The sequence below is a fragment of the Sprattus sprattus genome (genome assembly GCF_963457725.1).
Source record: "Sprattus sprattus genome assembly, chromosome: 12".
NCBI lineage: Eukaryota > Metazoa > Chordata > Actinopteri > Clupeiformes > Clupeidae > Sprattus > Sprattus sprattus.
In genome coordinates, this window is record NC_137910.1 from 10,330,301 (window position 1) to 10,354,111 (window position 23,811).

At 49.2% G+C, this 23,811-nt stretch overlaps 1 protein-coding gene across 5 annotated transcripts in view; it reads left to right on the forward strand.

Annotated features, from left to right (window-relative positions):
* The window catches only part of camk2g2 (calcium/calmodulin-dependent protein kinase (CaM kinase) II gamma 2), a 74,668-nt gene that overhangs the window by 44,002 nt on the left and 6,855 nt on the right, over window positions 1–23,811 (forward strand). The window contains exons 6-18 of one of the 5 annotated variants that reach the window (XM_080849040.1): window positions 511–583; window positions 2,651–2,753; window positions 3,415–3,498; window positions 3,896–3,990; window positions 5,277–5,399; window positions 5,799–5,882; window positions 6,005–6,047; window positions 6,441–6,458; window positions 6,539–6,601; window positions 10,761–10,801; window positions 15,353–15,436; window positions 18,227–18,271; window positions 19,685–19,739. In XM_080849040.1, coding sequence (XP_080705166.1) covers window positions 511–583; window positions 2,651–2,753; window positions 3,415–3,498; window positions 3,896–3,990; window positions 5,277–5,399; window positions 5,799–5,882; window positions 6,005–6,047; window positions 6,441–6,458; window positions 6,539–6,601; window positions 10,761–10,801; window positions 15,353–15,436; window positions 18,227–18,271; window positions 19,685–19,739 — 911 coding nt within the window. The remainder of the gene's footprint in view (window positions 1–510; window positions 584–2,650; window positions 2,754–3,414; window positions 3,499–3,895; window positions 3,991–5,276; window positions 5,400–5,798; window positions 5,883–6,004; window positions 6,048–6,440; window positions 6,459–6,538; window positions 6,602–10,760; window positions 10,802–15,352; window positions 15,437–18,226; window positions 18,272–19,684; window positions 19,740–23,811) is intronic. The other 4 variants (XM_080849041.1, XM_080849043.1, XM_080849044.1 and 1 more) reach the window with 4 other exon arrangements.

Sequence of the window (23,811 nt, forward strand, 5' to 3'; positions counted from 1 at the left end):
TCTCATAGCTAATAACAGCCTTAAAAAATCAGAGGTTTTCAAACAAAGCTGTCTAAAAAAACACCCTGTTTTCAAATAAAGCCTTGAAAAACTGAGATTTACGAGTGGAAAACGCCTGTTTGCCTGAAATCATTCTGGGATATTTGGAGCCAGTCCACTGGGGAATGATGGATGTGAGCTTCAACGAAAGGAAATTTGCTTTGGCATGAAGGTGAAGAAGATAAATAGATCTCTCTCCCCCTATGTCTTGCTGTGTGTTCGCTGTTGACTTGCAAGACAATGGACACCTCAGGGCTATATTGACTCCATCCATTCATCCATTCTTGTTGTGCACTCCAAAGTGTGCAGTCCAAAGTTAAGTTAAGGTTGTTGTCTTGTTGACTTCATTACGGTCTTCTGCCCTTGCTGTATGTGGTTATGCCTGGGTCTTGCTGATGCTAAGATGTTCTCTTGTTTTCTGTCTCCCATCTCCTTGTCTCCCTGTCCCTTTGTCCCTGCGTCCCCTCTCAGCCATTGCATCAATCAGATCCTGGAAAGCGTGCTTCACATCCATCAGCACGACATTGTGCACAGGGACCTCAAGGTGAGTCATTGCGTCACCATAGCAACCTGCCACCTGGGGAGGGGGGGAGGTGGCAGTGTCATCATGGTCCCCCTCTCTGTGGCAACCCATTGCGTCACAAACCTAAATGCTGATTTAAACACACACACATACGCACACACACACACACACACACACACACACACACACACACGAGTAAAAGACGTCACAGAGAGCAGAGATGTGGATTGGAATAATATACTGTTGTGGTTGTTGTCAGGTGACTGTCATTAATCTTTTCATCACTCTCTCTCGCTCCTTCTGTCCTTTCTCTCTCTTGCGTCAGATAGACAGAGAGACAGAGTGAGAGCGAGAAAGAGATAGGGGGAGAGCGAGAGCGAGAGACAGCTATGTCCCTTAGTCCCTCGTCATGTAATGTAATCCTAATGGACATGTGACAGGGGCGCTGGTTTGACAGTGCTTTGATGGATAGACTGTAAAGGGTTGTGTGTGTGTGTGTGTGTGTGTGTGTGTGTGTGTGTGTGTGTCTGGTTTGACAGTGCTTTGATGGATAGACTGTAAAGGGTTGTTCATCTCCACAGGATCTCTGTCAGGGTTGTCAGAAGGGTCACCTCTGGCTGGTTAGTGCATGGGCTTCATTGCCTGCTTGTGCTCAGGCAGCACTGCAGTATGAAGTGGAGGTGTGTGTGTGTGTGTGAGACTGTGTTTGTGTGTGTGTGTGTGACTGTGTTCGTACATGTGTGTGTTCGTGTGTGTGCCGCTTGAAAGGACCAGCTGGAGCTGTTCAGACTAGCCGTACTTGACCAGACCTCTGTGAAGAGCTCTCACCTCGACTGCACAGCTCTCATCTCTGGCTGGAGCATCCCTACGACCACCCACGGTCCACCTCTGGCCTCTCTCTCTCTCTCTCCCTCCCTCTCTTTCTGTCCATGTCTCTCTTGCTCTCCCCCATCCCTCTCTCTTCATCTCTCTCTGTCCCTGTCTCCCTCTCTAGCTCTCCCCCATCCCTCTCTCTTCATCTCTCTCTGTCCCTGTCTCCCTCTCTAGCTCTCCCCCATCCCTCTCTCTTCATCTCTCTCTGTCCCTGTCTCCCTCTCTAGCTCTCCCCCATCCCTCTCTCTTCATCTCTCTCTGTCCCTGTCTCCCTCTCTAGCTCTCCCCCCATCCCTCTCTCTTCATCTCTCTCTGTCCCTGTCTCCCTCTCTCTCTCTCCCTCTCTCCATCCCTCCCTGGCATGTCTCCAGGCCCAGCGGCTGAAGGTAAACAGAGTGAGGTGGAGGGGGGCCGGGGGGGGGATACTGGTGATGGGCAGTTGCCATGACAACAGGTGTGACGTCATTAGACTGCAGAGACAAGCTGAAAGCAATGCTCTAGTGCTGGAGAAAGTGTGTGTCTGTGTGTGTGTGTGTGTGTGTGTGTGTGTGTGTGTGTGTGTGTGTCTGTGGGGCGTGTGTGTTTAGGATAGCTAGTTAGGGTTGGAATCGTATCGGAGAGGCTAGTTAGGGTTGGAGGGGCATCGGAGAGGCTGGTTAGGGTTAGAGAGGCTAGTTAGGGTTGGATGGGCATCGGAGAGGCTAGTGAGGGTAAGGGGGGCATAGGAGAGGCTAGTTAGCGTTAGGGCCACATTACAGAGCTCATCTGTGCCTCACATTCACTCTCTCTCTCTCTCTCACCTCAGCACGTGGAGGCCTTGGTGCTTTCTGCTTAGTTTTGGATAACGTTGGATGTTCCCCAGAGGTGGAGCGGGGGCTGAAGAGGGTGGGGGCAGGGTTCCTCAGGGTTCATCACCCCATGTTCCTGAGGGTGGGGGCAGGGTTCCTCAGGGTTCATCACCCCATGTTCCTGAGGGTGGGGGCAGGGTTCCTCACCCCATGTTCCTGAGGGTGGGGGCAGGGTTCCTCACCCCATGTTCCTGAGGGTGGGGGCAGGGTTCCTCACCCCATGTTCCTGAGGGTGGGGGCAGGGTTCCTCACCCCATGTTCCTGCGACTCCAGTGAAAGTGTCCTCAAAGACTCCGTGTAGCTGGAGAGATTACTGTGTTCTATTGTGCATGTTTTGACTGGATGCCTGTTGTCTTGTGTTTCACAGCCAGAGAATCTCCTGTTGGCCAGCAAGATGAAGGGAGCGGCGGTCAAGCTGGCGGACTTTGGCCTGGCTATTGAGGTGCAGGGGGACCAGCAGGCATGGTTTGGTAAGAGTGTGCTTGTCTTTGCTGTGCCGTACATTGACGAGTATAAAAATGTCTTCCCGCTGGTAATCAATGAATCTTGTAAGAATCTATTGGATTTGGAGTTGCTTATCTTCATATTTCCATTCTCCTTCTGATTGATCTCTCTCTCACTCTCACTCTCACTCTCACTCTCACTCTCACTCTCACTCTCACTCTCACTCTCACTCTCTCTCTCACTCAATCTCACTCTCTCCCCTCTCTCTCTCTCTCACTCTCACTCATTCTCTCCTTCTCACTGTGTCTGTGCTGTCCTCTGTGAGCGTCCAGACTGCTGTCTGCTGGACAGAGGCCAGCTCTTACATTCATCATTCCCCCTGAGAGGCTGTGGCCTTGGACTGACTGCGTCTCTCTAAAGTGCTGCTTGACCCCTGCTGTTCTGCCTCTGGCAGCAGTAACCCCACCCATGCCACGCACACTCAACCAGTAGAGGCTGTTAATCGCCATTTCTTTGGTTGGTTACAGTCAGCATAGATAGTCTTCTCCAGATCATCTCCTTATCAGTCTGTCAAAGAAGAAGCAAATGTCCCTGTGTTGCACAAACATGTTTGATTCAGTGGTGTGGAGTTGAGAGCCTGACTAGAGGACCTCTCCTCATGCGTTGGTCTCCCCCTTGTCTCCTCAGGGTTTGCTGGCACTCCTGGTTACCTCTCCCCTGAGGTCTTAAGAAAGGACCCCTATGGAAAGCCCGTGGACATCTGGGCCTGTGGTGAGTCCCACAGGCAGCTCTCTTATGTAGTTTTGGATGTGTCTATCTGTCTCTCTGTCTGTCTGTCTGTGTCTCTCTGTCTCTCTGTCTGTCTGTCTGTCTGTCTGTCTGTCTCTCTCTCTCTCTCTCTCTCTCTCTCTCTCTGTCTCTGAGTGTGTGTGTGTGTGTGTGTGTGTTTGTGTCTGTCTGTCTTTTTCTTTCTGTGTGTGTGTCTGTCTATCTGTCTGTCTTTCTTTCTCTGTCTGTGTGTGTGTGTGTGTGTGTGTGTGTGTGTGTGTGTGTGTGTGTGTGTGTGTGTGTGTGTGTGTGTGTGTGTGTGTGTGTGTGTGTGTGTGTGTGTGTGTGTGTGTGTGTGTGTGGCGGGATGTTGTGACCCAACCTGTATCTCCCTGTGTAGGCGTGATCCTCTACATCCTGCTGGTGGGCTACCCCCCCTTCTGGGACGAGGACCAGCACAAGCTGTATCAGCAGATCAAAGCCGGGGCGTACGATGTGAGTGCCCCTAATCTCTCTCTCTCTCTCTCTCTCTCTCTCTCTCTCTCTCTCTCTCTCTCTCTCTCTCTCTCTCTCTCTCTCTCTATTGCTTTCTCTCTACCTCTCCTCTCTCTATATATATATATCTTTTTCTCTCTCTCCTTTCTCTCTCTATCTCTTTCTCTCTATCTCTCTTTGTTACTTCAGCAGAGGTGTATGTGTTTAATCATCAGCAGTGTGTGTGTGTATGTTATATTTACTGAGCTGTGGGGGAATAGACAAACATGTCAGTCACCAAGGCCTTGAGTGCCAGAGAGAGAGGATGTGGCGATGAGGTAAGTCAGTTAAAGTAGAACATTAGTCACTATGTATGTCACCTCAGACTCACACACTCACACACACACACACACACACACACACACACACACACACATATACTCACACAAGTGCACACATACACATATACCCACACACACAAGCAAGTCAAGTCCAGGTACATGCTCAAGGGAGAGTACAACCTTCGTAAAAATGTTCCATTGGCCACAACCGATTGTGTCATGAGCTATGGATGTTTTGAGAGCTGAAGTGGCTGTAGAACTCCCCTCTCCAGCAGTACCTGTGAGGGCAGATTGAGTTACGCTGCATTGAGGTTGGTAGGCTGGAGCAACTGGTGTCTCTCTGAACTGTGGAGGGTGTATTGGATCAAGCCTTTGGCCTGCTCTGGCGATCGCTCACACACGCAAGGGCCTATTTATAATCCCAGCACCTCATCCACCTCTCAAAGTGCCCTTTTCTTATTTACCCTTTGCCTGAAAGCACCATTCACTTCAATTAGGCTTTGCTTTCTGTGTTGTAATTGAATAAAAGGATGACATGTTTTATTGTGTGAGTGCGTGTGTGTGTGTGTGTGTGTGTCCGCTCTCCACTGTTTTTCTCGCGCCCGAGAGATGGAGTGTGTGACAAAGGTCTGTGGTCTGGAAGTAATGTGATTATGGAAAGTAGTCGCATTAGCATGGGCGGAAAACTTTGCCATGGCCAGCACTTCCTCCTACTCCCTACGTATATCTGTAATTCAATTAATTTCCTTCACAAAGGCCATCGTGTGTGTGTGTGTGTGTGTGTGTGTGTGTGTGTGTGTGTGTGTGTGTGTGTGTGTGTGTGTGGTCATATACACATGCCTCTCTTTGCTGTTTATGCTTGTTTTACACTTTCTGTCTTTTGTTCTGTCTTTGTGGTCATCCATCCTTTATCACCCTTTCCATTTGTAACCCCCACCCCTCCCTGCTTACCTTCCTCTCCTCCAGTTCCCTTCTCCTGAGTGGGACACCGTCACCCCTGAGGCCAAGAACCTCATCAACCAGATGCTGACCATCAACCCAGCCAAGAGGATCACCGCTGACCAGGCCATCAAGCACCCATGGGTCTGCGTAAGTGCTCCTATCTCCAACGGGCTCATCCGAGCCTCTGCTTAAAAACCCAGATGAAAGCCTACCAGCGCTCTCTGTAGCCTGCAGCGCTCATGTCCATTAGTCCAATAGTCCCGTGTCCAATAGTCCCGTGTCCAATTGTCCCGTGTCCCATAGTCCTGTGTCCTATAGTCCAATAGTCTTAATAGTCCAATAGTCCCAATAGTCCCAATGTCCTGTGTCCAATAGTCCAATAGTCTTAATAGTCCCGTGTCCTATAGTCAAATAGTCCCATAGTCCAATAGTCCCATGTCCTATAGTCCAATAGTCCCATGTCTGTGTCCCATAGTCTAATAATCCCATATTGGTATCGGCTCTTCTTCCCTTGATTCTAACCCCATGTTCCTCTCGTTTCCACAGCAACGCTCCACCGTGGCCTCCATGATGCACCGCCAGGAGACCGTGGAGTGCCTGCGCAAGTTCAACGCCAGGAGGAAACTGAAGGTGAGGGCCGCCTCTTACCGCCTCTCCCCCTCTCCTCACGGCTTACTCTTAGCGGGGCCGGATGAGATTTCTTTCTCCTGGGTCTCCAGACTCTCTGACGTGATGTCTCTGTGTCTTCACAGGGAGCCATTCTCACAACCATGCTGGTGTCCAGAAACTTCTCAGGTGAGATTGTTTTTGCACACGACCCTACACAACTAAACGTCACAGACTAGAACGTCTGAATGACAGTAAAGACTATCTTTACTAGAGAAAGAGTTATAGCACTGTACAGTTGGTCGAATATTTTGCTTTGTTTCAATCATATTTCAATAACAGTAATGACAACAGTCCTTCTATGACCAGAGTTGTCATTATTTTCTCTCAAATTAACCCAGATTAAATTTGCATGCCCACCGACATCTTAACTGACTGATGTGGTTGACCTCCCTCAAAGTCAAAATGCATGTGACCTCTTTCCAGCCCAGTCTTATCTTAACATCAGTGCATTACTTCTGCCATCCTAGTCCTATCCTAACACTCCCTACTTTACTTCTGTTGGCCTTATCAATGAGAAAGTGGGGAAAAACGCTAAAGGTAAGTTAACAGACACTCTACGAGGCCCCGCCTCCTGACTGTTTGGCCCCCTCCCAATGGAATGCCTTTCTGTCCAATAGTGGGCCGGCACAATACCAGCCCTGCCTCGGCCACCACCAGCACTGCCTCGCTGGCACAGGAAGGTACGTCGCCAAGGGGAGGGGGGTGGAGGGAAGGTTGGCACTGCCCACTTACCTGCCCACCCGCCCCTCTGGCAGCATGTAGCCTGGGAGAGTTTCTGCCCCGACCTCGTGAATGCACGACCCCCCCCCCCCCCCCCCAGCACGACCCCCACATGTTATGAGTTCTCTCTCCCCTGTTAACACTACACATCAGACAGACGCACTCTCACACACACACACATACAATGCCATCCGTTTATTCACGGTAATGGCACAGGTGCGACCTCACCTGAAAGTAAGATGGCCTTTCTTATAGGGCTTATCTATCTCTAATTACTCATCCAGTCATCCTATAACACGTCCAAATGAGGACTATATCACACCCGCAATGTATTACGACCCGCCGTAAAACTGACACATAATTCGACATTTAAATTAAAGTATGTTGGATGATGGATGAAGAAGATGCCTAGCGTGTTTTATTAGGCCAAACACACTGACAACATGCACAAAAAACACACACTCAAAAACGCGCACACACACACACACTCAGGTGCAGTAATGTAGTTAGATGCCTGCCTGTGGCGGTTCAGCCGAGGCCAGGTGCAGCTCTGCAGGCTGAGAGATCCTCTGGGTGATGATGCCTGAGCCTCTTGTGTGATCTGTCTCTCTGCCCCCCCCCCCCCCCCCTCGCCCCCACCTCATGACTCACAGCCATTTCAGGTGTTCTCACTCAATTTGATTTAAAGGCAGCAGAATGCACAGCCAGTCTGAAGCTACCTTTTAAGATCTATAGGCACGGCTAGGCAATAACAATTCCATCTGACAGGATGAGAGATGACACGAGAGACAATAGCCGTGTTTGGGTTTCTGTGTTTTTGAGTGTGTGTGTGCGTGCATGTGTGTTTTGTCTTTGCGTGTGTGTGTGTGTGTGTGTGTGTGTGTGTGTGCGTGTTTTTAAGTGTGTGAGAGAGTGTGCCAGACTGTTTGTCTGTGGGTGTTTAAGTGTGTGTGTATGTGTGTGTGCGCCACAACAACTGACTCGCGCTGTTCTCAGACCTGAAATGAGTTGGTGCTCATGACTGCTGCATCATTGGGCAACTTTGCCAGCATGCCTTGGAGTGTCTGTCTGCATGAACCTGGAGAACCTGGAGGTGCATTGAGCTCTGTTTCTAGAATACTTTGGTTCGCCTTTATCTTTTTTTCCCCATAGATGTAGTTGTAGCGTGTGTGTGTGCTTGGGAGTGTGTTAGTGCGTGTGTTAGTGGGTGTGTGTAAGTGTGTGTGTGTGTCTGCTTGTTTTTATTCTGTTTTGACCTGTGAATGCGTCCACCGAGTTATAAACAACTGTTTGTCTTGGAGGACCTATAGGACATGTGTGTGTGTGCGTGTGCGTGTGCGTGTGTGCGTGTGCGTGTGCGTGTGCGTGTGCGTGTGCGTGTGCGTGTGCGTGTGCGTGTGTGTACGTGCATGTGGAGGTGCGTGGGCAAATGTTCCTCTTTCCTAACTTTCCCTCTTTCAGAAGTAACCCTACGGCTTGCATATTCATCACTATTACTTAATGCTTTATCCAAAAGCAAATGCCTGGGCATGTAATCCAGAAACCCTGTTTTTTGTAAGTTGGTCTGTTGTGGCAAAACAAACCGAAGCCTTCAACACCAAGTTTGTCACATGTGTTCCACACTTTACTTCACAGTTTACATCACAGTTTACTTGTGAGTGGGGGTGTGTGTGTGTGTGTGTGTGTGTGTGTGTGTGTGTGTGTGTGTGTGTGTGTGTGTGTGTGTGTGTGTGTGTGTGTGTGTGTGTGTGTGTGTGTGTGTGTGTGTGTGTGTGTGTGCGCGTGTCTGTGTGGGGGGTGTGTGCCTGTGAGTGTGTGTGTGTGTGCGTGAGCGAGTGTGTAATCACACTCTCTAGTGAAGACTCTGTTGCGATGGGGATTTAGTTTGCATCTTGTTCTATTGCATGCGTATTGGGCACCCTGTCACTGCATGGATGAGCTTCTCAAAAAGCCTGCCAACATCTGATTCACTGTTGTTCTCTGCCTGCATTCTCTGTCATGTATTTCTAGAAGAAACCAGTGATCATTTTTAATCTTTATATATTTTTTTCTATGTCCTCCTTCTTACATTTTTATTATTTTGAAGGTAAGGGCCATGGAGGTTTATTTTATCAGAAGATATTACCAATAGCATCCAATAGTGTATCATATTTTCTGGACCATAAGTTGCTTTTTGGCATAAATGTGTTGGAGTGAGTTACGTCACAATTAATCTTCCTCCACAAGTAGGTTCATATGAAACTTGGCAGACATCCAACATGGACTTCTGGAATGAATGTGCAGTGATCTGCATTTATTCTGGGAGAGTGCTTGCTTTAGAAGAGCATGCATTATCCCCAGCTGTGTTGCAACTTAACATTTACATTTGCATTTAGTCATTTAGCAGATGCTTTTTTTCAAAGCGACTTACAAGGATGTATACACATTTTACATTTACACTGATGGCACATCAGGAGCAATTAGGGGTTCAGTGTCTTGCTCAAGGACGCTTCGACAGGGAATCGAACTTGTTTAGCAACCTTCTGATTACTGAACTAAACTAAACTAAACTTACACCATGGTGCAGAGGGAATCATGACCTCATACATACATTCAAAAGTATCTCTTACAACGGACAATCTATAGTATCAATGAATAATATCTAGTAAAGTCTTGACAGTTTCAGCTGCCTTGTATACTACAGTGCGGTTAAACATAAAATATGAAAGCTACTATTGTGCTACCCTGTGTAGTGTTAATGACGGAGAATACAGTTTGCATATAGCTGGCCAAAATCAAATGAAAAGCTGATCGGCCAATATGGAATGGTTTGAATCGAAGATGTAAGAGGATCAATGCGGTCAGCAAATGTTATACCAAAAAGACAAACACAACTCAGCATTTAAACTGGCACGATATCATCACTTCATGATGAAGCCTTTGAAGACCTGCTTACCTTTTGTTATGGATATCAATCATATTATACATTACTCCAGTGTGGCTTATTGTACAGAAAATATGTTGTATGCCCTGAAAAGAGACATTTATGTATGTCTGTGTTTACGTGTCCACGTCTGTCTCTGTGTGTGAAACATCTGGTTATAAAGTGTGTGTGGCACTGTCCTGTAAAAGTATCTCATTTCACATAAACTGGTGAAATCTGTGGCAGGAGATTTGACATGCACACTAAATGGCGAAATAACCCACTGGTGTGTAAAGCTACGTGTGCAGAGTAGTTGCTCACAGTGTGGATAGGGTGCCCAGGTCAACATGGGGGGATTTGAATGTGGGGATTTTTGGCCTATGTTCATGAAGGCTGTGTTTCTTGTCTCTGCGCTGAATTGAAACGAACAACTCCAGATAAAGTAACAGTAAAGTGGGTAGTGTTATGAGGTGAACCACTTAAGAGGTTCACAGAGGTCAGGTTGAGGTCATGGACACTTCCTGTTACAATGGAGTCAAGTTCCTTTGCATCCTAAGCAAGTGTGAGACCGTAACATGAAACTGTTTGGAGATCGCAAGCTCAGGACCTGAAGAAATCCCTGAAGGTTGTTCTTAGAGGCGATGAAACCTTCAGATCAATAAGCCTGACCGAGCATGGCGGCATCCTTCATCACTAGCCAGCCAGCCTGCTCCTGAGCTGCAGGGACAGTGACCAGCGAGCTGTCTTCCTCTAGCCAGCCATCCTCTACCTGAGCTGCAGGGACAGTGACCAGCGAGCTGTCTTCCTCTAGCCAGCCATCCTTTACCTGAGCTGCAGGGACAGTGACCAGCGAGCGGTCTTCCTCTAGCCAGCCAGCCTGCTCCTGAGCTGCAGGGACAGTGACCAGCGAGCTGTCTTCCTCTAGCCAGCCATCCTCTACCTGAGCTGCAGGGACAGTGACCAGCGAGCGGTCTTCCTCTAGCCAGCCAGCCTGCTCCTGAGCTGCAGGGACAGTGACCAGCGAGCTGTCTTCCTCTAGCCAGCCATCCTCTACCTGAGCTGCAGGGACAGTGACCAGCGAGCTGTCCTCCACTCACTGCTGCTGGTCCCAGCGTGGGCGCTCCAGACGTAGCTGTAAATGCATGGACTGTTGAAGCTAGCTGGGGCTCTTAGTTTGGCTCTGTGGTGTCTGACTCCTCTTTCTCTCTTTATTTCAGCGTGCAAAAGTTTACTGAACAAAAAAGCGGACGGAGTGAAGGTAAGGCCAGCGCTCTGCTTTTATTTTTATTTTTAATGAAGGTCCTTTCAGTCTTTCTCCTTTTCTCCTTGTTTTATTTATTTTTCTCGATTTGCTTTTCTCTCCATCTGTCTTTGCAAGCAGTTGTATACCATAGGAGAGAGAAACTTTTGAATAGGTTGATCATACATTATGGTGTTGTTCTTTTGCCTTGTTGTATATCACTTTTAAAACCCGTTATTTGATTCCAAATGTTTTCATAAAGCCAGTCATAATGTGTAGCCTGCGGCTTGTGATCTGCATACACTGGTCAGTAGGACCATGGCTCATTGAAATGACCAGCCAGTATGTCAGGGCTGGTTCACATGTGATGGCCATGGTGTTAAGGCTTTACTCTCATCCAGGCCCTGAATCTGTGCATCTGAAATTATCTGAATTAACAAAATGAGCGTTAATCATTCCATAGCCAAACCCATCATGGTTGCTTCAATCTGTCAGTTCAGAGTTTTGCTGTGAGTTCCGAAATCCGCTTTAGAGCCATGTTCACGCAGCCATCCAAGCTAATTACACTTCCATGTTTTTTCCTCATCGTCTAATTGGATTAAATCAGAACGACCCTATCTTAGGTCTTCGGCTGATGAGGTGTGCAGGGTTGATGGTCAAGTGAGTGAGTCACGTAGATAGCCTGGCTCTGCTCACTGCTGCGCCACTGAAAGAGGCTCTTCAGTCTGACGGACACACACACACACACACACACACACACACACACACACGCACTCCGACTGAGACATGTCAAGCAGTAGCGACAGGAAAGAGCTCAGGTCAGACAACCATGTCAGCAGTCAGCAGTCGCACTTCTTTTAAAACTGCAATGACATGTCACTGGTGAAGACGCATGCCAGTCAACTGACACTCTTGAACAGGTTTCCACCATGTGTACGCTACCACTGTTGTGCCTGTGGTTGGAGGAAGATGTTAGCGGGCTAAAGGGGCTGTTTGGTGTTTGCCTGCGTTAAACAAGAGTTCAAGGGCCTCAGCGGGGTCGTGGAGGGACATGTATGCCAAAGGGCTTAGTGCATGCAGTGGCCAGGCATGATTGACAAGGGCTGAATGACCGTCACCAAAACAGAAAACACCAAACAAGGACTCAGTCGAACCAAAACTGGCTGCAGCAAGCGCCAGCTGAACCCACAGCATAGCTGAAGTTGTCATGTTACTAATCCAATCCCATGTTTATTGATTTACCCCCCCCCCCCCCCCACCCCTTGTTGATTACAGCAATCCCCTCTGCCACTTTATTTGCTTCTCTGAACAATCTTGTGGTTGTTGTTTTTTTTTCTTTTCCTCTTGGATGTTCTAACTGGCAGCTCAATATTCCTTTCTATTTTTATATTTTATTTGCTTGTTTTCCCTATGATTCCCTTCTTTCCGCCCTGTGCCTCTGTTTCAATCTGTTCAGAAAAGGAAGTCCAGCTCCAGTGTTTGTTTAATGGTGAGACCTGTTCCATGTCTTTGCACTCTCTCTCTCTCTCTCTCCCTCTCTTTTTCTTTCTCTCATCTAGTCTCTCTTTCTCTCTCCAATTTCTTTTAGTTGACAAGCCAAAGGGGGGTTCATTTGTTTCTTTTTGTTTTGTTTTCTTGCTCTAGGAAATTTCCTATTCCTTCCAGTTTCTTCCAATTTTGTCGTCACAATCATTCCTACACACACACACACACACACACACACACACACACATACCTCTCCCGTCCCTTCTGTTTTCCATCCACTATCATCCATGTCTCAGTACTTTCTCTGGCAGCCAGGCCAATCTGCTTTGTCTGTGGGACACCCCAGCTCACACTGACCCCCTAAAACCTCACAGAGGACCCCCACCCCACCCCAGCTCACACTGACCCCCTAAAACCTCACAGAGGACCCCCACCCCACTCCAGCTCACACTGACCCCCTAAAACCTCACAGAGGACCCCCACCCCACTCCAGCTCGCACTGACCCCCTAAAACCTCACAGAGGACCCCCCACCCCAGCTCACACTGACCCCCTAAAACCTCACAGAGGACCCCCACCCCACTCCAGCTCACACTGACCCCCCTAAAACCTCACAGAGGACACCCACCCCACTCCAGCTCACAATGACCCCCCTAAAACCTCACAGAGGACCCCCACCCCACTCCAGCTCACACTGACCCCCTGAAACCTCACAGAGGACCCCCACCACACCCCAGCTCACACTGACCCCCTGAAACCTCACAGCAGACACCCTAGCCTCCCTATACCCAGTGAACATGTGAACACAGTAAGGGGAGGGGGGACTACTGCAACCACCAGACTGGTGGCCATGTTTTGCGTTTGCAGTGGACAGCCCCAGTCCAGGCGAAGAGAACGTTTTCAACTAGTCCTTCAGTACGTTTTCAACTAGTCATTCAGTACCTTCAGGCCTTCTGCCTTCTGAAAGGGAACTTTCACTTTTGTGCCCACTCACAAAGCATCAGGTGATTCCCCATCTCCATGGTAATGCCACAGCATCAGGTGATCCCCCATCCTCATGGTAACGCATGAAGAGCCCATGACTGCAGGTTTGGCCTTGCAACAAGAGTAAGGGCTATAGGGATATTTGTTTTTAATTTTTTTTATACTTCAACATTTATTTTCATTGTCAGTTGTGTTGTACATGTTGTTCCCCATGTTTTTTTGTTTATTTTTTCCCCTAAGGGTGTTTCATATTTAATTTGATGTCTTTGGTTGATTGCAAACAAATCGTGAACAGAAATATAGCACCTAGCAACAAAGGAATGAAGGCAATTACAGTTCCACCAATTAGTGAGTGACGCAGAATGGGTCTGCTTCACTCAGTATATCCGTGACTCAGTCCCATGTTGCCAATCAATTTGGCACATATTCCAGCAGAGGTCTTGCGTTAGCCCTGTCTACTTAATTTGGAGCCTGTTGTTTTTGGTTTCCATGGCAATTAATGGGGGTTAGTTTGTCCAACCCAACCAATCAGCATCTCCCCAGACATGACCTCTGACCACGCCCCCCACAAACACAAACACGTCTGAGATCAGGAACGTGCAACATTCCACTACCTCCTGTGCTCTGCTCTCTGCTCTGTGCTGATTGTAATGCGTGCCCCCCTCTCCCTCCAACAGAGCTGATTTTTATTTCTGATTTTTGGGTCTGCTGGGGTCAACAGGAAGCTAACCACTCTGATCTCTCACCCCTGACCCCATTTCTTTGCACCTTCCCCCGCTTCTGCTTATTTATTTTTTTACTAAAAACCTGCTCACAAGCATCTTGCCACGACCCTATGCATCGCATCCACGTGATATACGTTGCAGTCAGGCTATTCAGAATAAAAAAAGAACTAAAAGAAAAACCCTTTTCATCAAGGCCATTCACTGCATGCACAGGCCCATGGTCTTGTGTAGGTCGGCAAAACTGCAGGATGAGTATTGGTTGTGTGGTCCTACCAGCTTGACGGGTGCAGCAGACCTGTAGGATAAGCTGGTGTTTGAGTCATGACTTGTCTATAGACTATGAGTGCTGAAGTGATGGTTTTGTCCCAGCAGGTTACTAATCCCATCTCTCCCCAGAAGTAGGTCCAGTGGTTTAATCAACATTCAGACTATCTGCTCCAGTTCCTTAAATGCATGTGTTTATACGTGTGGATACCAAAACAATAAGATATCACATCCACAGTATCCGTGTTTAGCTTGTAGGCTTCAATAAGAAAAGTCTTCAGTCTTGTGAGGTAGACGCACAGACACAGAAACGCTTCAGACAGTCACTTTCAAAACAACTCTCACTGGGAGCAGCGAGAGAACAGAGCGGAAAAGAGAGAGAGAGAGAGAGAGAGAGAGAGAGAGAGAGAGAGAGAGAGAGAGAGAGAGAGAGAGAGAGAGAGAGAGAGAGAGAGAGAGAGAGAGAGAGAGAGAGAGAGAGAGAGAGAGAGAGAGAGAGAGTAGAAGAGAGCCTGCAGAGCATCACTCTGTGCTCCAAGAATGTTAATGTGGGCCAGGATGCCAGTGTATCTCCGCATCACGCCGCAAATCTGATTTGACGCTCTAAAGAGACAGTCATGTTCTGGTTTTAGAGAGGAACAGTCTGCGTCAAATTCAGATGCGCAGTTTACCCCAGACGCCACTTTACCCACAGCGCTCTGCAATGCAACACACAGACACACACACACCACATTATCTCAGCAGCCAGGCTCGCTCAGCACAGGATGGATGGGCCTTGAATGCAAACTGGCTGCTGTGATTAAGCCAGAACAAAGCCTGAACTGGAGGCTTGAGAGGATGGCCTCCAAGGGTCTGTCAGACTTTAGGCTTCAGAATTGCAGGATCTGTGATGCTCTATCCTGTAGATGGGCTGGAGACCACTTACAATAGACTGATGCCTCTGGGACACCCAAAAGGAGGCCCTGTTAGGAAATGTGGGGGGGGGGGGGGGGGGGGGGAGGGGGCAGTCGCACAAAGGTCTCTTGCAATGTATCAAATATTAGGATCAGAAATCATTTTTTCTGTTTGTTTGTTTATTTGTTTGTTTGTTTGTGTTTGTTTCCCCGCCCCAGCCACAGACAAACAACAGTAAAAACAGTGTAGTCAGCAGTAGCAGCAGCACCAAAGACAACAGCATCTCATCTTCAGCACCAATGGTACCTCATCTGAACTTACTTTCTATCTCATCCTTTTTGGGTTTTTTGCTTTTGTTCCTGTTTTCGTTTCAGCTCTGCTGTTCATGTGTCCTGTATTCATCTGTTTGTTCACCCTCCATGTTGGCACCCCCCCCCCCCCCCCCCCCTTATAGCCTTCTTTCTCGCTGCTCCTGCCCCCCTTTACCTCCTCCATGTTGAGATTGTGTGATGGATGGTTAATGACTTTTACGGCGGCTGTGTGCATTGAACCGTAGCAACCGGCTTGTGTCTGTGACCTCCTCCGCTCAACCCCTCCCCCAAAAAAGCATCGGCAAGTCACGTCTGCGTTGGAAATAATTTCACAATTTCTGAAAATAATTGCCGAGAGAGAGACACACACACACACACACACACACACACACTCACACACAGGACATGGTTCTCGTGCCTCTGAGTGTGAGCTCAGGATGTCAGAAACACACAGTGGACCGGCGCGTCTGGCGGCGAGCGAGGCAGGATCCAGCGGAGCGAGGGAACGGAGCGGCCGGTTGTGAGGAAGATGCAGCCCTCTCTCTGATGCATTATTCATGGCCCCACTCTGGAGATTGATGAGCGCTCGACACCATTACAGCTCAGGGCCCGTCTCCCAGCCCCCAAAGGCCAGTCTCTGAGGGAGAGAGTGTGGGGAGGCCACCGCACACACACGCACACACACACGGACACACACACACACAGACACACACACACACACACACAGGACCTGTCCAGGGTCAAGATACATATAATAATACAAGATATGATTCACAACCCCCCTCATACACACACACACACACACACACACACACACACACACACACACTCTCCCTAATGCATTACCAATTCATAGCCCCACCCTGTCTCACTCACACACACACACTCCAAAGGGCTTTGGTGCAGTGATTGTATGGAGCCTGTGCCATAGAATAGTAGTGGAGTGGGGGACAGGGGATATCAGACCATCAGAACCGGACTAAAGGAGTGAATGTCCCCCAATACAGCCAGTCAAAGCTTTTCTTTCAAACGGACAAAAGAGCAATTCAGCTTACAGTAATCCAATAAAACCAGAAACAGGCAAATGATCTGTGCTCAGTTAGGGGACGGCATCTTCCATCATGATCCAGCAGAGCTGTGCTCAGTTAGGGGACGGCATCTTCCATCATGATCCAGCAGAGCTGTGGATAGTGTACTTCTGTCTCCTCTAGTGGGGGTGTGTACTCAGCTATGGTGTTTTTGGGCTTGTGCGTGTCTCTCTTAGGGCTGTGTGTTGTGTGTTTGTCTGCGTGTGAGGCTGGAGCTAGTGTCTGTGTGCAGATGTGTGCCGTAGCTGTGGTGGGGTTGGTTGATGTTTGTTTTGTCCAGCAGGCGGATGAAGACCCCAGCCTCTAAATTACCCTTATTCTAACCGCCCAACCCAGCCTCTAGATGACCCTTACTCTAACCGCCCACCCAAGCCTCTTGATGACCCTTACTCTAACCGCCCAACCCAGCCTCTAGATAACCCTTACTCTAACCACCCACACCAGCCTCTAGATAACCCTTACTCTAACCCCAGCCTCTAGATAACCCTTACTCTAACCCCAGCCTCTAGATAACCCTTACTCTAACCCCAGCCTCTTGATGACCCTTACTCTAACCGCCCAACCCAGCCTCTAGATAACCCTTACTCTAACCCCAGCCTCTAGATAACCCTTACTCTAACCGCCTACACCAGCCTCTAGATGACCCTTACTCTAACCCCAACCTCTAGATAACCCTTATTCTAACCGCCCACCCCAGACTCTAGATGACCCTTACTCTAACCCCAGCCTCTAGATAACCCTTACTCTAACCCCAGCCACTAGATGAACCTTACTCTAACGGTGGGAATCCATACCAGCGACCCGATCAAATTCCATCGCTTCCATCGCTTTGAGTGGGCGTGTACTTTCTCTGAAATGTCTCTGAATGAAGACGAGCTATAAAGACAATCTGATTGGCCGCTGCCGGTGAAATATCGCTCCTCATTTGCATAAGTTTGAGCATGTTCGAATTGTCATCAGTCGCGTCGCTCAGATCGCTGGTCTACGTCACAATGGAGCTGGCTCCCGTTGAAATGCATGGGGTCGCCCAGATCGCGTCGCCCAGATCGCTTGTATGGATTCGCACCGTAACCGCCTACACCAGCCTCTAGATGACCCTTACTCTAACCCCAGCCTCTAGATGACCCTTACTCTATCCGCCCACACCAGCCTCTGGATGACCCTTACTCTAACCGCCAACCCCAGCCACTGCCCCTAAATGTGGCCCAGTGGGTCTGTGGTGTGGTACGGGACATTTAGGACTCTTTATAAGGATGCCCCATTCCCCCTCTCCCCTGTTCTTTTTGCTGTGGCTTCTGTGCTTGGCAGTGGAGACAACACTGTTTATGTGATGGGTGTGGAGTCTCTCTCTCTTTCTCTCCCTCTCTCTCTCCCTCTATCTCTATCCCTCTCTTTTGTCATCCTCTTCTCTCTCTCTCTCTTTCTCTCTCTCCCTCTCTTCTGTCATCCTCTTCTCTCTCTCTCTCTCCCTCTCTGTTCTGTCATCCTCTTCTCTCTCTTTCTCTCCCTCTCTCAGTCTCTCTATCTTTCTCTCCCTCTCTCACTCTAACTCTTTCCTGCTCTTGTCATCCTCTTCTCCCTCTCTTCTGTCATCCTCTTCTCTCTCTCTCTCTCTCTCTCTCTCCTATCGCATCGCCCAGTGCTCCTCTCTTCTCATGGCCCTGCATGTTAAACTCTCTCCTGCTTCCCCCAGGAACCACAGACCACAGTAGTGCACAACCCAGCTGACGGCACCAAGGTAAGCCATGGCCTTCAGCTCAGCATCTCCGAAGGGTCACGACCTCCAGGCTTCTCCCCCTGCTTACACCCCCAACACTCTCTACCTGTCCCAGGCACCATTCACTGACAGCAGCCACAGCGTTTTGATTGACGGGTAACCCACTGAGATTAACTCTGTGTTGTAGTTCTTCTTCAATGGACGGCCTTCCTGCGGTCTACACCTGGTCTGCGCTTTAGTTCTCCTCCAGACACTCAGCCCTCCAGGCACTGTGTAATACTGCTGCTTGGGCCAATCAAGCCATCAGAGGCGGCTCTAGAACCCAGGAGTCGTCCCAGTTGGTCTAAACTGATGATGGAGGAGAATAGGCTGAATGATTTGCAAAAATATTTGATCCTCTTTTTTTTCCAACAAAACGTAATGAATGATTTATATATGACCAACACAATATTAAATTAATTTAGTGTCGAATATTCGTTCCCACATTTTAAATTTTTATTTAACTGCTCATTACAGAAACAAGAACAACAAATCCGTGGCTTTGCCACTGTGCATTTAAGTAATTTAAACAAAGTAATTGCAAGTATAAACACAAGGCATGCACTTTTAAAATACTGTGTGCATAATTGACTAGTATCTTACAAACGTTTTTTTTAAAGTTTTTTTTTAGACCACATTTTAATCGCGCACGTTGGTGTTAGAAAATCGCGTTTTATCATATCGCAATTGCAATCAGCCCTAACGGAGAACCATAACAAGCTTGGGGTGCTGCCAGGCTAGACCGTAGATGACTGAGCCCTAGTCGTGCTTGATCTCCTAAAACTGGATCATGCCTTCCTATCACACGCACACACTCTCACCCTCCTTGTAGACTGAGCTTTAGAGCCCTTCTTCTTCTCCCCCTGGTATCACTCTACACACAAGCTAGGCTGCTCCCTCTGGTGCCCTGGTGGAAGTGTGTCCCTCACCTCCTCTCTGACCCTCTCACGCCTGCGTTTTGGGGCAACTCTCATTTGGTGACCTTTTCGCCGGTCTGGCTGGTTTGTGCCGGGTGTGTGTGGTCCTGGGATGACATTCTCTTTAATGTGTGTGTGTTTGCTGTCTGACTGACTGTTCGTCTATCTGTCTGTCTGTCTTTCTGTCTACCCGGGCTCGTTTGTGGAAGATTACTATGTCCAACAATGCTGATGGTGTCACTCCCCCACATTGAAATCTCTCTCACTCACCTACTCTCTCTCTCTCACTCACCTACACTCTCTCTCTCTCTCTCTCTCTCTCTCTCTCTCTCTCTCTCTCTCTCTCTCTCTCTCTCACTCACCTACTCTCTCTCTCTGTTTCTCTCTCTTTGTCCACTCGCCCGACCTGACCTGTTTTCTGCTCTCCTGTCCTCTCTCTCTCTCCCCTGGTCTCTGTTGCTCATGTCTTGCTCCGCAGGGCTCCGATGAGAGCTGTAACACCACAGAAGAGGAGGACATGAAAGGTAGGAAAGGTACTCTATCACCCCTCCACGTACTCTGCATGTTTCTTCTCTCTCTCACACCGTCTTCTTCTTGGTCTTTATCCTGGGCTAGCCTAGAGATTAGAGTCATTGATAGAAGTGATAGATGTTCTGTCTACTGTTTCAATGTGTTAATATGTCAGCAGCCATGTTTATTGAAATTACAACCTACAACACAAGATTGAGGTCCTATTTTGCTGGCAAGACACTTGAGAGCCAGGGAGAAAACAAGATGTGGTTGGAGATGGAGAGAGAGAGAGAGAAGGATATGGAGAGAGAGAGTGTGATGAAGGAAGACACCCAGACAGAAAGACAGACAAAGAGAAAGAGATTGATGAAGGGTGGACATAAACGGAGGGAGAGATCTATTCTGGAGCCTGACAAGCCCATGATGGTGCAGGATGATGGAGCGGTGGGGAGGGACACTGTCGGAGGCTGTCAGAGATTTACAGCTACCCACAAAAGCACGCGCACACACACAGACACACACACACACACACACACACACACACACACACACGCACACGCACACACAGACGCACACACACACACACACAGATGCGCTTACACACCCGCACGCACACACACACACACACACTCAGCCTTAAGTAGTCGCCACTGACAGAACAGGGCTCATTTGTGGCTGGATGCTGAAGGGGCCAGAGTGAATGATGTGTCCCATGATGCCGCTGGCTTGCGCTCCTAGAGAAGCACCCCCACACACCCCTCCACTCACACACACACACACTCCCACAACCCAGCCGATGTTCTGAGTCGGGATGGGTCCCATGTGGTTGATGACAAATGGATAAGACATGCTTACAATGTAACCCCTGACCAGGATGTCAACACACACCAGTGCATTGCTGTGAAATGTGCGCGCACACGCACACGCACGCGCACGCGCACGAGTGGATCAGTATTATTCCAGTCTTGATCTTGAGCTTGAGCGTGTTTGGATAGAGCCGTGTGTGTTGATGTTTCATGCTGCCCCCTTCTCTAACAGGGGGTTAGATGGGTTTAATGGCTTATGCCAGCCAGGAGCTCCACGAGAGTCAGTGTCTGTTTTTATGGCCGTTCTCTCAGGTTAGGGTACGTGTGTGGTTAGGGTGGTAGTAGTGCATGTAGGGCAATCAAACAGACCACTGTGGACACAAACACACACACACACACACACACACACACAAACATATACAGTATATACAAATACACACATACACGTCAGAAAAATAGAACCTGTGTTGTGTGTGTGTGTGCGTGTGTATACACAAACACACACACACACATGGTTGTGAGCTACGTTGTTAGCCCTGGCTTGGAAAGTTAAGCACTTTTATGAGGGCGCGCGGGTGTCAGATCATCAGGGGACCAGTGGCATTCTGCAGGGGCCTTCAGGCTGCTCTGTTGACGCCACACACCCAAGGCCCCACATTCCGAACCTCACTGAAAATATGCTGCCAACAGTAGAGGCTTTCAAGACTTAGATACACACACACACTCACACACACACACACACACACACACACACACACACACACACACACAGTCTTCCTCTATTACAGTACACACTGTACACACTGTACACACACATACATGAGAAAATGGACCATAGTGCACATATACAGCTCAGCACAATATACCCAGCAATGCAAACATAGAGACATCATAACACAGTGCATTAGTGTATAGACACAGACACTAGAGCTGCATAAGGCTCAGGTTCGGGTTTTTCCACGTTGGCTCTCACAGCTCAGCCAGTGTGTGTTCAGACTGATAAATGACCGAGTGCGCGCCACACCACCGCCCCCCCCCCCCCCCCCCCCATCCCCACCGGCTGCCAGTGTTGCCACACCAGGGAACAGTGTGGCCTGAGCCACCGTCGTGGAATGTGCCGGAGAGTCTATCAGGCAGTGGCGAAGAGAATCGCCCCTTTGTCCGCCACCCTGCTGCCCTTTTGCATGATAGAAAAAAGGCTTTGGAAATACGCTTCTAATCCCCTCAGTCATATGGCACTACAGTCCCAAGGCTTGCAAGGAGCCCACATGTTCGGAGACATACACACAAACACCTATACACACACACACACACACACACACACACACACACACACACACACAAACACCTATACACACACACACACACACAAACACCTATACACACACACACACACACACACCTACCTATACACACACACACACCTATTCATACACACACACACACACACAAAGGGTGTGTTGCCAACAACTCAGTTCATTGACCCGTGAGCCAGGATGTAATTCAAAGCAGTTCATTGACCCGTGACGCCAGTGTTGCTGTCCCCCGCAGCACATACTGGGCAGGCAGGTGACCCGCCGTAATCAGGAGCCGTCTGGGGACTCGTGACACTAGAGGAGGTCTGGCTGCTGGTAGCCCTGGAGGAGTGAACTAGGGCAGCGGAAGAAGAGTGTGTGCTGTAGGGTGACTGATGCTTGTGGTGCTGTCAGAACCCCCGTCCAAAGACAAAACAAAACCACACCTGTGTGTGTGTGTGTTTGTGTGTGTGTGTGTGTGTGTGTGTTTGTAATGGCGTGTCCTGTGGTGGATGCAGCAGGTCCACCAGAGGCGCTGAGCAGTGACAGCGCTGTTGCCAGCCAGTCCAGCACCTTTGAGGAGTCCACCACCACCCCAACCTCCACTGAAGCCCCTCCAGCGCCCCCCACCCTCACTCAAAGCTGTCAACCCCCTCGTAAGTCCGTCAGCAGTGACCCCCCCCCCACCCCCCCTCTTCATGGAGACTCACAAAGCAGAGGCACGGGGTTGGCTTCACCCAGCAGCCTCTCACACCAGGCAGACATCATCCCAAGACGTGCTCTTGCTCTGAGACGCTTCATGGAGACGGCTGAGTGACTCGACCTCTGACCTCTGAGTGACCTTTGCCCTCTCTGGGTGCTCCCTCCTGCCTCTTTCAGAGTGGCTTTGACAGCACACCTGTGCTGGTCCTGTTCTGTGTGCTTTTCTCATCATTCCACAGTAACGGCCTCTCAGAAACCCCCCCACACACACACACACACACCGTTTTAATTGGTGCTGAGCAGCTGTCTCCCTCTCTTACAGGCCCAGCACATCTCTCTTTTCCCCCCTATTATTCCTCCTCTTCCAGAAACATGGAAAGAATGGTGCTGACCTTCCCGGTGCCCAGCGACCTTTTTATTTATTGGTCCGAGTCACCGTGCCACCTGTGTGTGACAGCTGAGCACTGTGTTGGTCGCACACAGTCCCCTAATCTCTGGGCATGTGTGTGTGTGTGTCAGTGAACCAGAAGGTCTGTGTGTGTGTGTGTGTGCGTGCGTGTGTGAGTACACATACATACATACATGTGCACAAGCTATGTGTGTTTGTAGACTGACATTGTTTCTTGAGTGTATCGCTGCTGCCCTCTGCTGCTGTTTTTGCAGTACTGCTGGGTTGCCCTCTGCTGTGGGGGTGGGTTGACACACTCTCCTGCATGTTTTGGTTGTTCTGAGACTCTTCCAGTCCCTCATCTCGCTGTTCTGTTTGGCTGGTCTGAAGAGTCCACAGATTTCTGACTGTAGTTGCATGCTGTTGTTTTTGCAGTGGTGTAGTTAAGTGTGTGTGTGTGACGTGAGTGTGTGTGTGTGTGTGTGTGACGTGAGTGGTTTTGGTTGGGCTCGCGGCCTCCATGTTGTCTGTCTGTGCGTTGCCTTCCAGCCGCTCCACTGCACGATGCCTCAAACGGCTCTGGGCTGAACTCCGGCCCAGACCCCGAGCCCGCTGCACCCCCGCCACCCTCCGTGCCCACAGGGGGCAGCGGCAGCACACAGCAGCGTAAGTGCCGCACCGCCCGGGTGAAGAGTTAGTAGCAAGGCTTCCTCATTTCTCTTCACTGCTGCTAGTAGCCAGCCTCCACTCTCCTGCTGCCAGCTCTGCTCTGCTCATGACTGTGTCTTTGTTGACGCCACGAGCCCCAGTGGAGGCGGTTCATCAATCTTTGAGGATTACCAGCTGTTTACACAGACGTCCATCTGTTATTTGCTTTGTGTATACAAGACGTTGCGATGGCTTT